The following is a 17623-nucleotide window of genomic DNA, read 5'->3' as shown; positions in this document are numbered from 1 at the left end:
TGAAAATTCCAATTTACAGGTAATTAGGAAAAGAATGTGAAAATTAATTTCTCAATTCCTAAAAAAAAAAAGAAAAAAATATGACTTTTAAGAAAACCAGTGGTTAAGTGAGGAAAAAAATATCACTTATCATATAATTCATCCATTAATTTTACCTCTGAATCTACATTCGAATTCCTATTAATAATAAATATCTCTCGCAAAATCTCAACTTGTTGAAGGATAACTTGCATAAAAAAAAAAAAAATATGTGTACATCGTATGTCATTGTCGATTCTTTTAATTATTTATTCTGAATAGTTCGCAATCGATACATGACCCAACGCAACCAATATCGATATTAATCAACGAGATATTGCAACGACGACTCGATATTTCAATGACGCAAGCGGAGAAGAGAAGGTATCGTTAGAAATCTGAAAACCTCGAAGATTTTCCCCTCTAAATCATTACGCTTAGGATTGCATTCGATTTTCGTCGCAACGACGCACAAAACGGTTTGTCTCCGCGATACAAAACGTCGGCGCCACCCCTCCCTCTTGCATCAACCGAATCACCTATGCGTGCACACCGAACTAACGCTAGGCTGAATAAATTACACAATTTCCCTTCTTGTTCCCGTTCCTACCGCTATATCTCCTCTCCCTTCGCCGCTCCTCTTCCAATGTTTCCTCCTTCTCGAGCATTGTGTTTCGCTCTCTGGGGAGATCCATGAGGCAAATAGAAACGACAAACGACGTGTTCGCGCCGAGATCCATCGAAATCGGATCTCTTTCGAACGTACCATTTGCTTTTTTTCTTTTTTTTTAATGATTTTAGTTCGTATTAATTCTTTTTATCATACAAGCATTGGTTGAATGATAATTATTTTGATGTAAGAAATGTAAAGAACATTGAGAGACAGAAGAGGTAACATTAATTGGCACGGAGCAATGATTACTTTAAAAAGAAATTAATCGTTCACAGTCAAAAGTAGCATAACTCTAGATTGATAGGTACAATTTTAATTATTAATGCTATCTACAATGCTGTTATTGTCCTAGTTATGGGATATAATTAGCTGCTATTAAGTAATTTTAGTTGATGTTTTCATTTTGTTACATATTTACATTTTGTATCGAAGAAAATTTAATTAAAACTAATGTAAACGTTTTAATTTTTGTATTATAAGTATTGTTCATAATATTTCCATGAGTTAATATTAGAAAAATAAATTAATAATCAATATTTTATTGAGCGCTCGGAAGTCTGACTACGAACGAGTTTCCGTTTTCACTTTCAACTTCTTGCGTTTCAGTGAAACGGACGACGAGAAAGTTTAAAAATCCAATTTTTTTAATTAAACTTTTTCGAGCAAGATTGATTAGAATACTTGTTATCTATGTATCTCCCTTTTATTCCAACAATTCATATAATAAAGAATTCTTCAACCCTTTTTCGTCACTCGACTGACTATTTCCTTTCTGAAAAGGAAACGAATCTCATCGCGGACGCAGAGCACGATATCTTACTAACACCTACTTGAAGAGCGCAAAGGAAGGTCAGTCTATTAATAGAGAAACCTGGGATCATCGGGCTCTCGACCATCGAGAGTTCTATCGTTGTCTTACATAATGGAATATTGCGCCGGCTCATTTAAGACGAGACTATCGGTTGTCCAAGACTCTCGGATGAATCCTTATAAGTGCCTACGACATATAACTTTTTTCGTGTGAAAGGGAAGAACTTGACACTAAAATAACCGATTTCCATTTCTTATTTCAAAGCGAAATGTAAACAAAAACGTCAAAATTTATTAAATTCAATAATTACTCTACCACAGCTGAACTATATTTTGAGAAAAATAATAAATTGTTATTTACAACAAAATTAAGATAATGAAAAAATGGTTTTTATTATACAAAGATTCGTTATTTTAAGAAGCTGTCAAATTGCACAAATTTTTTAATATACAAAGAAATGTGCAAATAATTTTCAATTTTATTCTTTTGCTTTTTAATGCCAACTGTGGATTTCCAAATATTATATAAGTACTATTGCCAAATTTGTAATATTCTCATCGCTTTCTAATTTCTTAAGTATTTCTAATTTCGTTTCAATAATTAACACGTAAATACAAGTTTCGATGTATTGTATACATATATATATATTACATGAACGTATCCAACATCAATTCTAAATTCTATTTCCATTGCTGTGATAAGGAAAAGCATCTTATTTAAATTATTACGCATAAAGATAATAAATGGAATAATAAAATAGATAATAGAATGAATAGAAAACTGTATAGTTCAGATGAATAAAAATCAACAATTTCTTGTATTTATATTTTGACACACATATATATATATATATAAATAGTATATAAAAAGAAAGAAAATGGAATTTACAGTAAGATTCTTTTAACAAGGTGTCGCTGGCACTTGCATCGCTCTCGCGACATTATCGCTAACGCACCAAAAGAAAACCGAGCTATGAGAAGCTGTCAGCAGAGGGAACGAGGAGTTAGTGGATAGAGTGTGAATCAAAAGAAGTGGGGGATAGTGAGAATGCTGCAAGCACGCTAGTAACTTCGGTCGGTCGTGAAAGTGCCGTAAGTCACGTTTTAACGAGCGCCCGATTTATACCGTCGCCGTTCCACTAACCTCGCAACAGTCGACACGCTCTCGTACGAAAAAGCTGCTAAATTGACGCGTACGGAATTCGAGAATAAATATCATCCATCATTTCGAATCGATATCGTAGCGCGTTCCGTCCATTTCTGCGTCTCGTTTCGATGGACGAAAGTGTACGCAGTTGACATCCACGTGTTTGCGAATTATTCACGTTTAATAAATTTATTTAGATTAACCAATGTAGCGGTCGAATTTTTATTATTTATTAACATTAAATGACAATTCGGACGAAAGATTTATCCATTTATAAAAGAATATTTATTCTTGGATTTTTCTTTCGAAATTATAATTTTAAAGATACAAATATTTGCACGAGATTTCACTTTAATTTAAAATTATCGATTTGTTCATCGATTTACTTTCGAAGTGAATCGCTTGTGAATTTTTTCTTTCGGTTATGCTTCATTCGTATTCCGGGAGAATCACGAGCATACTTTGTTCCCACCATTGGTAAACGCACGTGTTCGCGTAGATATGCAAATCGATATTACCCGCGTAGCTATGTAGCATCTAATTGTCTGTCATAAGCATATAATCGTGTTCTCCGTGCAGGTTTCTGTACATGTTTTAACCTGCTTGTGTAGTGTAATGTACGTATGCCTATTCGTACGTGTTAGACATATCTGTTATGCCTGCATTTACTAATCGCACGTTATATTTGTACCTCTGTGTGATTATAAGAATTTCTGGATCTCTGGAGCGATATATATACGTCTATCAAAATCTATAGATGATCTTTTATGAACAGTAAAAAAAAATAATAAAATGACACATTCATTCAAAAAATATTTAAATGTAATTTATTAATTTTAAAGTATGGATATATTTAAAGTATATTATTTTTTAAGTAATAAATTCAATTCAACAAATTACACAAATAATGAGAATATATATATATATTTGTTAAAAATAAAAATACAAACAATTTATACTATATAGTATAATTTAATATGAAAAATCGTCGTTTCTTCTTATAATTAAAGACGAGGCTTTGAATCGTGCAATTCGCGATGTGTATCTCTTTGTATATAAACGTGTATTTACCCGTATCTAGATACATTCACATATATTTCCCGGGAATCGCATTTCAGGCGTGCGAGGTGACAGTTTTCGTCGGAGTAACAAGGTAACAAACTTTTAATGAACGTGTTCTACGCATTATTCGTAAGTACGCGTATTATTTTCATGCAAATATCATGTAAAGTGTCATATGAGTAACATAAATAGCACTTGGATGAGCGATCAATCAAAACTGTCGTAAACTTCTATTCACTTCTTTCTCCTCAGTTAGTTGTTACTTTCAGATGCTTCAGAAAGCTTTCTTTCTATTGTAATGGAATGATATGCACACATGCACACGTTAAACACATTATACGTAATTTACTATCTTATTTTATTAGCAGTATTTTAAAACAATTTATAAAAGAAATTTTATTGCAAAGGATAACATAAGAGAGAGAGAATATCTTCGATAAAAAAAAAAATTAATATAATAATAATAATAATAATAATAATAATAACATAATAACATAATATGTGAAATTTTATAGAATAATAGAATTTGATTTGTACATGAAGGAATGAATGAAATTTTAATTATTGGATTAATTATATTGAATTAATTTCAGTTAAGTTTTCTATTGTTCGAATAATTATCAAATAATATTTTAACAAGTATATGAATATTTTTATAATAATATATTTATTATATAATATAATTGAAATGATATGTTACGTTAATTATTTGAATTATAATTTTATATATCAAAATTTATACATCCATTTGTAATGCCATCTAGTAAATATAAAATTTCAATTTGATCAATTAAACTTTATTGTATTATTAAATTTTCTTTTAAACAGATGGCATCACAAGATAAATAGAGGCAAAGAATTATAGAATAGATTTTAAACAAATTAAAATACATTGATTGCTATTATTATTATTATTTAGTATATCTATTATGTATTTATATATAAATTAATTAAACAAGATAAAGATTTATAAATTGGATTTATTAGTTGTAACATTTTCACATTTGCAAATCAATTTCATTATTATTATGAATGAATAAAAAATTGTTATGCAAATGTAGATTAAGTGTAAAAATGAATAATAAAAATTAAAATTTTAAATACTTAATTGTATTAATTAAAATATATTATACATCATTTGAAAATATCTAAAATTCTTTGCATTAAAGATTCAAATGTATTGTAATTTTGAAATAGAAATGATAAAAGCTTGTTTAATTGATATTCTATGTATGTTTACGCGCTGAATAAATGTAGACAAAGAAAAGAAATAATAAGAAAAGGATAAAGATAGTTTAAAAATTATGATATCAGCGCCATCTCTTGAGTGGCGAAAATGAAACATATAAAAAAGGATAGTAAATGAAAAGAGAAAGATAGAGATAATGTAGAAATTGATCGATGGCGCCATCTCTTGGTTATTTTTAGAAAAAAATTTAAAGCTTGATAGATGGCGTTCATTTTGAATTCTTACTCTATCTTATCTTACTTTAAAGAAATTTTACTCAAGAGATGGCGCTACTGGTCAATTCCTATATTATCTGTCCTTTTCTTTTATTTGTTATCCTTTCTTTATATATTTCATTTGCGCCACTCAGGAGATGGCGCTAATGTCACAATTTTTAAACTATCTCTATCCTTCTCTCATTATTTTTTATCTTTATCTATTATATTTGCTTTGCAAAATTTATATACTTAAGAGACAGCTCCAATAACTGATTAATTTTATCATTTTTTTTCATGATATCGTCGATATTTTATTTATATTGCGTAAATATCAACATTTAATAATACATAAAATGAAATAAAATGAAAAATAATATAAATAATATAAATAAATTTAATCTTAATAATTTTGTATTTAAATCCATTTTCATAAGAAAAATCTGATAATTCGATATTGTTATCATTGTGTTATAATAAAAAATATGAACAATTTTTAATTCATGAATAATTTAATGCGTACATCATTTATTATTCATATTAGTCAAAAGATTTATAAATGCATATAATGTATAGAAATATATATAAAAGAATATTTAAAAAAAAATTATTTTTAATTATTTCTAAAATCTTTATTAAGTTAATTAATTTTTATGATTACATTAAATATAATTACTAATGTTTTAAAGAGCATATATAAGAGCATATACAAATATTTTGATTTTTTACGCTCACAATATGAATACAAAGTCTCATAAAATAATAGATTTGTTTTGCATTCCATCTATTCTGTACAGTTATCTCTCATTTATGTACAGTATATAAAATATTGTATATTTGTATATATATATATGCATACAACATATATTTTTTAATATTTATTTTAATATTCTTTATTATTATTCATTATTATCAAGTAAAAATAAAATAATAATAAGTTATTTAGTGTAATAAAATATTGCTTGTATTTTATTTATTCATTTCCAAAAAATATAAAATTTAAAGAATTTTTAGAAAGAATCGCAACATATAATAAGCGCTGGAAATCTCGAAGAATCTCGTTGCAAGGATTCTGTTTTCAGCAACTTCAGGCAAAATAAATGTTAAACTACATTTAACGTTACGATGAAAACATATTTAAATTTAAAAAAAACATGTGTAAACATTAAGATTATTTTCTTTTAATCTTATTAATTAAAATAAAATAAAGGAAGTAATATTTTCTGGGTAATATATGAATATAGTAAAAAGAATGTAGTTAAAAAGTTAACAGTGATGCAATGTTTATTAATTAAAATTGTTCGTACAGCAGTATTATAATAGTGCAATTAGGAACAATCCAAAAATAATACATTTGGTGTTATATTATAAATGGCCCTATTATTTACAAGCATGTGGGATTCAACAATGTTTTTGAGCACCTTAACCCCAAAATTTTATGTTGCACTCACTGGAACGTCATCCTTAATTTCTGGATTGATTCTGATTTTTGAATGGTGGTATTTTAGAAAATATGGTACATCTTTTATTGAACAAGTATCTTTAAATCATATTTCACCATGGATTGGTGGAGGTGACAGTGGATCAGATGGAAATAATTCAAGTTTAAATGGTTCAAATTCAAATCAACAAAATGTTCCAGAATGTAAAGTTTGGCGAAATCCAATAAATTTATTTAGAGGGGCAGAATATCAAAGATTTTATTGGGCTACAAATAAAGAGCCATTAACATATTATGATATGAATTTATCTGCTCAAGATCACCAAACATTTTTTACCTGTGAAGGTGATACAGGTAAATCTTATATAAAAAATATTAAAAAATATTGAAAAATTAAATATTAATAGTTTACTTTTATAGGTAAGGCTGAATATGAAATCATGCAAACTGCATGGAGGGAACGTAATCCAGTAGTTCGAATAAAAGCTGCACATAGTGCTCTTGAACGTAATCCTGATTGTGCACCTGCATATATTTTACTTGCTGAAGAAGAAGCTACCACTATTGTAGAAGCAGAAAAAATTTTAAAACAAGCCTTAAAAGTAGCAGAAAATAATTATAGAAAATCTCAAAGTACTCAACATCAAGGAGCCATTGCAGAGGCAATACACAGAAGAGATACAAATGTATTAATATATGTTAAACGAAGATTAGCTATGTGTGCAAGAAAATTGGGGAAATTAAAAGAAGCAGTAAAAATGTTTAGAGATTTGACAAAGGAAGTTCCACCAATTATGAATGTGCTAAACATTCATGAAAATTTAATTGAAGCTTTATTAGAAATGCAAGCATATGCAGATGTTCAAGCAGTATTAGCAAAATATGATGATATTAGTTTGCCAAAATCTGCAACTATTTGTTATACAGCTGCATTATTGAAGGCGCGAGTAGTTGCTGATAAATTTTCAACAGATATTGCTAGCAAAAGAGGTTTAACTACTCCAGAAATGATTGCAGTTGAAGCTATTCATAGGGCAGTTGAATTTAATCCTCATGTACCTAAATATTTATTAGAAATGAAACCATTAATTTTACCTCCAGAACATGTATTAAAAAGAGGAGATTCAGAAGCAATTGCATATGCATTTTTTCATCTTGCTCATTGGAAGCAAATGGAGGGTGCCCTTAATTTATTACATTGTACATGGGAAGGTACTTTTAGAATGTTGCCTTATCCCTTAGAACGAGGACATTTGTTTTATCCATATCCAACTTGCACAGAATGTGCAGATCGTGAATTGCTACCATCATTTCACGATGTTAGCGTTTATCCGAAAAAGGAGTTACCGTTTTTTATTTTGTTTACAGCGGGTTTATGCTCCTTTACAGCACTCTTAGCTCTCTTAACACATCAATATCCTGATACTATGGGTGTAGTTGCACGATCGATGCTTGCCTGGTTTTCCCATCCATTTTATTACATTTTAGACAAATTAGAAGCAATTTTACCTTCTAATTTATTACAACAACTTTCTAGAATATAAAACAGTCTAAGATCTCTGATTATTAGACTGCGAATGTTTATATAAACGTATATCTTTATAAGAAACAAATAGAATAATAGGATAACAAATAGAATAAACAAAAATTTGTTATTTTATTAGAGGATTTAAAAAATATATTTATTTTGCATTTTATATGCATATTTTTTGCATATTCAATGCACGTTCAACTGTATATATATATATTATTACTTCGTTATAATTTTAATCGCATCTCTCACCCTGTATTTTGCACATATGTATATGTATATTTTGATATCTTATATAGCATAAACATCCGCAATCTAGTAATCTTAACTCATTGTGATATTTATGATACTTATGCTTTCATTGTCATACATCAATTAAGTACATCTGTACTTCCCGAATTTCTTATGACTGATATCTTTTAATATCTGTGTATTTATAGAATTAATTATTTAGTTAATGTCGATAGCTAAAAACAGTGTGTAGTAATGTACAATTAATAAAAGTTTGAATATCTTTGAATCAATTTGTATTTCTTCGATCTTATTTTCATATATATTTAAAATTTTTTACTTAATCTAAAATATGTTTGGGTATATCAATCAACAATATATTTGATTAGATTTCATATTTATTTAATAATTGATATTATCAGTAGCTCATAATTGATAGCGGAAAAATAAGGCAAATCAGAGATATCAATATTTTCAATTATATAAAAACTGTAGAATTTATTATTTATTCTATGAAATCAAGAAAAATTTTTAATAACATTTATAATTGCTTAGGAAATAGCAAAAACTAAATACTTAACAAAAATTAGCGCAATGATATTACGCAAACAATATTCAAATGCAAAATGTATTGAGCATTATGCAATATCAATTATTCTTAATCTCTGATCCGCCTTCCTATCGTGAGACGGTTATGACAGAAAAAAGAGAGTTAAGACACTTGGAAGTCAGAGAGCCCAAGTTTCATACATGGGCTGGCTCGCTATGACTTTGATTTTACTTCAAACATTCATTCTCAATTAATTTTAACTGATAAGTGATAAAATCTGTTACTTTATGTATGTACAATATTTCTTTACTTTATAATTTACTTACTTAAACGAACATATGTAACGCAGAAATACTATTAAATAACTATCTTCACACAACTAAGTATTTCGCATTGTCACTATCAATGTATGTGTGTAATAAGAACATGTAAAAACTTTCAAATGTGATCCTTAAATTTCACTATGTAGTTATCCTTAGCGTATCATTACAATTAAATGTATTTATAGTAATAGTATTCTATAAAGTAGGAAATATTTTGAGTATTCATCTCCTGCTAATATCTGGGCTTGTATACACGCTTCTTTCATTCAAAGATTCATATGAATCTTAAACACCATATTATTTCTTCACATCATTATGGTGGGATTATTTATTGCCGAAAATTAATTACGAAAGAAATTCGACAGAAGTTCACGCAATGTATTTATGTACAAATTATAGATTGTCCTTTTTTAATAGATCAGTTTTGTCAGTAGATCAACACACGTAGTCACTTCACTGTGTTCAAATTTGATCGTTCCGCCATTTTCTACAAATAAGGCACCTTTAACAAATTACGCTGTTATAGGCTATAACGATCTAGCAGTCCAACATTCAGTCAACGTCACAAAATCTGCACCGACGATAGTTAACTTGTAAATGCCAATAAGGCATACATAGTCATTTTAGCATATAAAATAAAATCAATTACATATATTTAATATTACTTAATGTAACAATTAAAATTTCATAAATTATTCCCTGTTTCATTTATCATTTTTTACAAATAAGAGGCATAAAATTTTTATAAACAATGTTTTTCAAAAATCATTCTTACTTATTAACAAATATGATATTTGTACAAGTTTTGAAAGATAATTGTTATTAATATTTTAAGAAACTAAGGAATAATTCAGGAACAAATAAAATTAATCTACTGAAATCAGCTTATACTACTTGGAATAAATCTATTTTTTAGCATTTCCTATCGATCATACTTGTATGTGATCAAATAATTAGATTCAAAGATAATTTGTGCATACGGAATGCTATAAAGTTTAGAAATTCTGGAAGAAGTACCATATTATCAACTTAAGTTTTTTCACTTTCTTATAAAAATCATTATCTTCGCCATATAGATAGAAATTGATATTATTATTAAAGGGTGCCATTTGCGAAATATTGATACCGGTCATATAATTTAGTAGACCATGAATGAATACTAGCTTCAACTAAATCTTCCACATGTCGACGTAATTGATCTTCTGTTAATGTAAGATGGAATCTATTTTTCAATCCTTGAACTGTCGCTGCTCCACCACTACGGAAACATGGAAGTTGCGACCCTAACAATAAATAATAATTTTTAAATAAGTTTTTAAAAGTTAATATAAAATTTTCATAATACGAATTTTAAAAGAAATTTTTACCTGATAACATTATTTCCACTAAATTGACAATTTTTTCCATATGTTTCCGTGCTGCGATTAATCCTTGGAGAATTAAAGTTTTAAATTCTTGAAATTGTTTAGATTGACTTCCACCCATTACCTCCACAAATTCTGGAGTTAATTTAAAAGGACTAGTCTCAAATCCTAAGTTTCTTGGCGAAGTTGAAAGAATAAAACCAAAATCTATGTGTATTAAATGACCATCACTATGAAGTAAAATATTTCCATTATGACGATCTTTAACTTGAATAAGATAACAGACAAGACAATAAGCCGCACAACTTTGAATAAAGTTTCTTTGCGCAATAATAAATGCTTCTGACATAGATGGGCCAAATTCTCTTTCAAAATATTGATAAAGCGTTAATTGGCACTGTTTTTTTACTTGATGAAGTGATACAGTATTTAAAATTGGTTCTATTAATCCACTATCATTCGATAAGCATAAAATTCTGTAAAATAATATTTCATATTTAATAAATCATATTTATAATAAAATATTAAAACATATAATAATAAAATATTTCATACTTATATGGCCGCACCCAGAGAGGTACATGTTCATCTTGCCATATTTTTTGCAACATTGAAAGTAATTGTGAAGCAAGAAGTTCTTGTCGAAGATCATCACCACATTTTACAATAACAGCAAGAAGTCTCCAAGATGCCAAATGACCATATGGACTGGATGACCTTATGCGACGTTGTTTTAATTCCCATGGTTCCTTGAGAACAGCTGCTGATGGATCTTCTGGATCATGATTAAATGTTGCACTAGGTGCAGCAGCCATTTCACTTAACCGCCTCTTTATATCACCAGGTACAAATATTGGTTCTTTACTATCTGATGATTCTTGACTTAATTGAGATATTGTATCTCTATCTTTTGGCTTACGTAATTGTAAATACTGTGGAAAAAAAATTAATAATTTATATTTTCAAAACTAAAAAAGAAATAAAAGAAATTATATAAACAAATACCTGTTGTGTGATTTCATCATCCTCTTGACTCCAACAATCACTAGGATCATCATCGGGAAAATTAAATGCGACTTCTGTATTTCTAACCGAATATGGAGAAATATTTTTAATCGGAGTTTGTCTAATCGGCAGCATATTCTGTTGCGTTTCTGAAGCGGATATGTTTGATGAACCCATTACATTAGATTGTTCACCTCCAGTTAAATTTTCTTCAGATTTAGTATGCCTCAATGAACATCCTACTATTTTCGTCGGTACAGGTGACGTATAAATATCTTCTACTTCTAACACTTCAACATAAATTATGTATGGTGCCTACATGTGTTAAGATATATTAATATACATTCACGAAAAGAAATTATTTTTGTTATAACAAATTATTAGATTTTTAATATTTTTCACCTTATCCTTGCTATTAAGGACAGCAGCATATTGTGGTGGCACTCGTACGATATGATGTGGTATTGAACTGTGCAAAGGAAGCCACACCCTTGCAGGGAGATTCAAATTGAGAGTATTAAGTTCTGCTATTAATTGAACAGTTTTACTTTCCTTTGTTGGAATAGTTCCAAGTAATTTACCAATTGATATTAATGCTTGTATAAATTCAAGTTCTGGAGCAAGACGTGGCGCCTAAATATGAAATTGTGTATAAATTAACATAAGATAATGAAATTTTTATATTTAAATAAAATTTTTAAATTACATTGCAAAAGCAGTCGGTTTTTTGTCCTCGTAAATCATTTACCACACCTTGGCAGGAATAAAAACAGGTACAACCATTATCAAATGCTCGACCAGAGCTCAGGTCCCCAAGACTTACTTTATTTATTGTACCTTAAAATAAATTGTAATAAGACGATAATTATAATTTGTATATGTGCGAATACATATATAAATTTTTACTCTTATTATTTTATAATAAAATAACAAATCAATTTGCATAATTCACCGGAATGGCTACGACGTAGAGTTTGAAATAATCCACTGGCATCAGATTGAGATCTTTGGTGTGTCTTTTTATTAGGAGATGTAATATTTTGCATCGGAATTAATGATAGCGGTGCGGGAGTTTGTAATCCAGTTACACGTTTTTTATTCTCATTTCCTTTTGGCCTAATGTTTGCATAAAAAAAAGAAATATAAAAATAATTTAGTATATATTCATAATGTTTTTTCTTCAAATTATGTACATATATATATTTTTTACCTGAGTTCATCTGAGAGAATAAGATTTTTTAATTTGGTCCCATGAGACTTTTTTTTTGATGGCAAATGAGCATCTGAACTATATGCATCTAATAGCCAGGCACATTTTAATGAAAAATCAGCTGACTGTCTACATCTAATGAATAAATAATTACAATATTTTAATTATTTATAAAATTTATTTTGTTCAAGTAGTTATATTTTTCTTACTTACCTATGAACAAGATATGGATAAAGAACTTCTGTAACATCATGAAGTTGTATATACATCACAACTAGTTGTGGTAAATAGAAGTCCACATCATTATCTGGGAAACTAAACATCTTGTTTCCTAGAAAATTTTACATGCATTTTATAAATATATATTTTATAAATTTTTGAAACTTTCAAAATATTTTTTAATATTATCTACATTTTATTCATTTAGAAAAATTTATTTAGAGTGAATCCAAATTAATATTAATATTTCAAAATGATTAATAAATGCAAATCATATTTAAAATTATATTATATTTTATATATATATATATATATATATATAAAACTAATAACTAATAAATGCTTACCAAGATAGCTCTGAACGCCAGGCTCTTTAGAATTAAAAAGATAAGAAATTGCCATAGACATATCAAAAATCTGGCTTTCAAACAATCTAAGCAAACATCCTTCAGATGGTTTTGGTTGTACCGTCTCTTGCCTACGGCAAACAACACCAGTTTGCTTTTTTACAGCTGCCTCATTAATTTCGGATTGCACTGCAGTCCCGCAACATAAAGTCATAGCCGCGCCGGCCAATTCACTCTGTTTATCGTTCACTGGCAAGACTTCCATGGAATTTTGGAAATCTCGCGTACCAACTGTCACACCCACATCGGTGCATCGTTGTTCATCCTGCGTATACTCATGGCTCTCGAATTCGTTGACTGTACAGACGTTATTGGAGCACGTTTCTTGCGAATCGTGATTACCACTGATTGTGTTTTCGTGTTTATGTGGCTCACTATTATCACCACCCTTTTTCGACGAAGGTTCACTCAAGTGCACCAGTTCCACAGGTGATACTTGCACCGACACCGTCACTGAATCCAAAGCACTAGTTTCTTCGCCATCCACTGTATCCACGCTATCCATGTCACCTGGTTGGGATAACGAGGAGTCGAGGCTTTCACGGCTATGCAGATGATCAACGCTCGATTCTCTAGTGGCAGCGTTTGTTGCGTCGCTAGAACCGCTATCGGAACCGCAAAGTATACCCGAATCGTCGGACCCGAGACTGGCAAGATCTTCGCGTTCCCGGCTGCGCGCTTTGCACGCCGGTATTACGACCACTTTAGTTACCGGGGCAGGTGTCGTCTCGCATTCTGGACTTGGTGTCACATCCACTTCCGGAATACGTTGAAGCGCGGAATCAAGACTTCGATTTCTATGATGGTGCGTCAGCGTGGTCGCGCTTGCCTGTGGGACTGGCGGTAACAAAATACCCATTGATCTGTAAATACGCAATACCAAGAAATAAATTTTGAATAACTATCGGCCGATCTAATTTTATAACTTAAACCGATTAAAATTTATAGCGATATAAATTGCTTTTCCATTCGTCACATCATAACACAAAGTACAATATGTAAGATGTTATAAAAATAATTCAAATGCAAAATTTAACATTAATATGAAAAATTTTTTTAAAATAAATTATTTATTTGTATAATTTCTATTTTAATTAATATTTATCTAATTAATATTATATATCATAATTCTATCCTTTTTAAGAGATTAATAATTTGAAATTTAGATTTGCTTTATTTTTTTATTTTCCTATATATATACATTTCAAACATTTTTATAGATAATTCGAGAATGAACTATATTACAGATAATCAGAATCTAAAAAATCATATTATCACTAACTATAAATATTCTCCGGAAGCATTTACACGATAGCTTCATTTACATACCTAAAATCCAAACTGTGATTTCGTTGATGCGTAGTCAGCCTATTACGGCTGTTAATCGGTGGATTTGACCGTCCGTGTACAAGAGGAACATTACAGTTGGCTAATTTATGTCTTTTGATGTGTACCACGCTTTCCTGGCGTGTTGATCCACCACTAGGTGTTACAGCCACTACTTCACTCATATTAAAATTGAACGAGCATCAGCTCGGCTAACAGTCATCTGCTGCTCATGTTGATCATCCACCTACGACAAAAAAACGATACGATCCAATTGTTCAATCGGATTGTGTTGAAAAGAAAATGTATATATTAATAAATATTATATTAAAACTATAACTTATGAAATTTGAAAATAAAACATAAATTTTTTTGCTTTGTAAATAAATCATGATCAAAAATTATATATTATTTTTTAGTTAATTAATGTATTATTTAATAATGATAATAAATTAATCATGTTAATATGCAAAACATTCTCGTACAGATGTGCGATTATTAAGACGAATTTAAAATTGAATGTATTTTACAATATCCATCAGTATCATCCAAATTATGATAAAGAAATTCATATCTTAAAGCTTTAAATAGATGAATAATGAATAATATATCAGATATCATATACATAAATACTTATATACATATACATAATAATGAAAGAATTTATTGTATATAAAATAAACAAGTAATAAAGAAAAAAATAAATAAATAAAAAAGTTTAAATGCTTGCATAAAATATCAATCGTACCAATTTATAATTATCTTACGATTGTATTCTATGTTCAATTATCTGTTAAAAAGTTTAATCATAAAAATAATAAAATTGTATAATTTAAGTGCATATATATATATAATGTATTTATCTTGATATTTAAAAAATCGTGACTTATTTATTATCTCAAGTTATAAATTAAAATTTAAAAGTTTAAATCAAATTTATTCAAATCATATTCAAATTATAAATTATCGAAACAATCTAATTATATCTTATGACGAAATTCGAATGATAAACATATGTTTCTGATAATTTCACAATAAAAAAAAAAAATAAATTTGAAATTTCTTAAAAAAAAAAAAAAAAAGAATCATCTTTTAGAAATGCACAACAATGATTAACCACGCAAGGCGGCACCGTGACAGGAGCGTGAAACTCGTGCTAGGTACGAGAAAGTCGAATACCAGTTGGAACAAAGCGTATGTCAGAATTTTATTTTCTACTCCACGACACACGGTTTTTTCATACATATATTTCTATTAATTTTTTCATTATATTTTTTTTCTGATTTTGAACGAAAATATTTTTTAATAAAAAAAAAAGAAATAAAAAGAGGATAAATTTAAAAATCATTTTCTATGCGAGAATTTTGCATTATCGTAATTGAAATCATATAAAACCATGTTTCTTTCCCGCAAGATTAATCGACAGAGCAACGGAGTGAAATCCCTGGGAGAGAAATAATTCAATAAGGAGGAAAATGGAACGAAGTCTAAGTTGCGGTATGCCGGCTTTTTACTCTCCCTCTTTTACTCAGGGACTCGTCCTTCCGCTTGGTTCATATTCACACGCTGGCCAACGCAGTAACGCAGCGATGGGTGTGCCAGAAGTATAGAAACTAAACATTGTTTGTTCACTGACAGTCAATGAATCCACACCCCATAGATATTATATTTTTCTCTTATTTGTATTTCTATCCGATCCAATCAATCAAATATAATAAATCCTCTTTATATTGAAAGTATCAAAACGAAAAATAAATAGAGAATGTCAATATAACTTACTTTATACTTAAATTCGGAACTCTGTTGCAATTGAACCTGCACCATGCGTGGACGTCTTCAATTTTGTCTATATAGCACGTATACGAGTACGATTGAACAATATACGGAACGGTAAGAAGCTAGTAAAGAAAAAGATAGAAGAGAGAAGAAGAGAGAGAGAGAGAGAAAGAGAGAGAGAGAGAGAGAAAGGATGATGATGATGCAGCGAACCCCGCGAGTACACAAAATACCACTAGGTGCGAAAAAGACAACAAGATATCCTTTCCAATGGCAGTTCAGACTGTCACGCACCGCCTTGTCGTCATTCGTTTTCAGCCGATTTTGCACAATGCCTGGCTACGCCCTATATGTTCAAGCACAGAATTACACTTCATCACTTTCGTTCTTATTCCACCGAATTATAACGAGCATACAGATAAAAATGTACGCGGTTTTTTCGATTCGAAATTATAATTAAAAACATGCACGAACCGAAACTCCGTGCCAACGCAAAAGGCGACCTCGCCAAGCTCGACTACTTTTCGCACGACGCACTGAATACTACTCTGCACATTACTGCCAACGGAAGAAACGCAAAATTCGAACAGCTATTAAACAGTAACGTCTTATGTTACAAGAGAACCATGTTCTTAATAAGAAATATAATAAAAATTTGATTATAACTATTCAAAATTTAATTTGATTTAAAATTAATTTAATGATTTTATAATATATATGATATATATATGATTTTATAATATATTTTATAATATATTATAATATTAATATTAATATTTCTTCAAAAATTTTATTAGGTAAAAATTAATTCGTAAGAAGTTATTATAGAAAATAAAATAAAAATTTTTTCAGAATCAATTATAAATATTTCAAATTTTAAAAATTAAAATTGTAATCGTTTTAAGTTTTGAGTAAGTATAAATTAAAGTAATCAAAAAGTTTTGAAATTCTGGAACTATTCATCTCTCGAACACACATGTCATATACATAAGCAAATATATAATGATGAATATATACTAAGTAAGTATGTATATTTTGATACAGTCAGACTGATAATATTAGTATGTTTCTATTTACATCACACACT

General features: G+C 29.1%; 2 protein-coding genes across 2 annotated transcripts; one reads left to right on the top strand and one right to left on the bottom strand.

Annotated features, from left to right (window-relative positions):
- The first annotated feature begins 6179 nt into the window (after nucleotides 1-6179).
- On the top strand, nucleotides 6180-8999 carry LOC410357 (protein ST7 homolog). Its single transcript, XM_393837.7, has 2 exons — nucleotides 6180-6948; nucleotides 7015-8999. The coding sequence occupies exons 1-2, from the start codon at nucleotides 6525-6527 to the stop codon at nucleotides 8136-8138; spliced, it is 1548 nt and encodes a 515-aa protein (XP_393837.4). The 5' UTR covers nucleotides 6180-6524; the 3' UTR covers nucleotides 8139-8999.
- On the bottom strand, nucleotides 8737-17087 carry LOC408373 (phosphatidylinositol 4-kinase beta). Its single transcript, XM_391922.5, has 12 exons — nucleotides 16540-17087; nucleotides 14764-15007; nucleotides 13375-14297; nucleotides 13022-13139; nucleotides 12809-12943; nucleotides 12551-12714; nucleotides 12305-12435; nucleotides 12001-12231; nucleotides 11599-11913; nucleotides 11149-11525; nucleotides 10597-11069; nucleotides 8737-10512 (listed from the first exon to the last, which is right to left on the bottom strand). Exons 2-12 carry the CDS (start codon nucleotides 14943-14945, stop codon nucleotides 10325-10327), a joined length of 3237 nt encoding a protein of 1078 aa, XP_391922.2. The 5' UTR covers nucleotides 14946-15007; nucleotides 16540-17087; the 3' UTR covers nucleotides 8737-10324.
- Between the last annotated feature and the right edge of the window lie 536 nt (nucleotides 17088-17623).

The sequence above is a fragment of the Apis mellifera genome, linkage group LG12, assembly GCF_003254395.2.
Source record: "Apis mellifera strain DH4 linkage group LG12, Amel_HAv3.1, whole genome shotgun sequence".
Lineage (NCBI taxonomy): Eukaryota > Metazoa > Arthropoda > Insecta > Hymenoptera > Apidae > Apis > Apis mellifera.
Note: the sequence above shows the minus strand (reverse complement) of the source record. Positions and strands in the feature narration are given on the sequence as shown.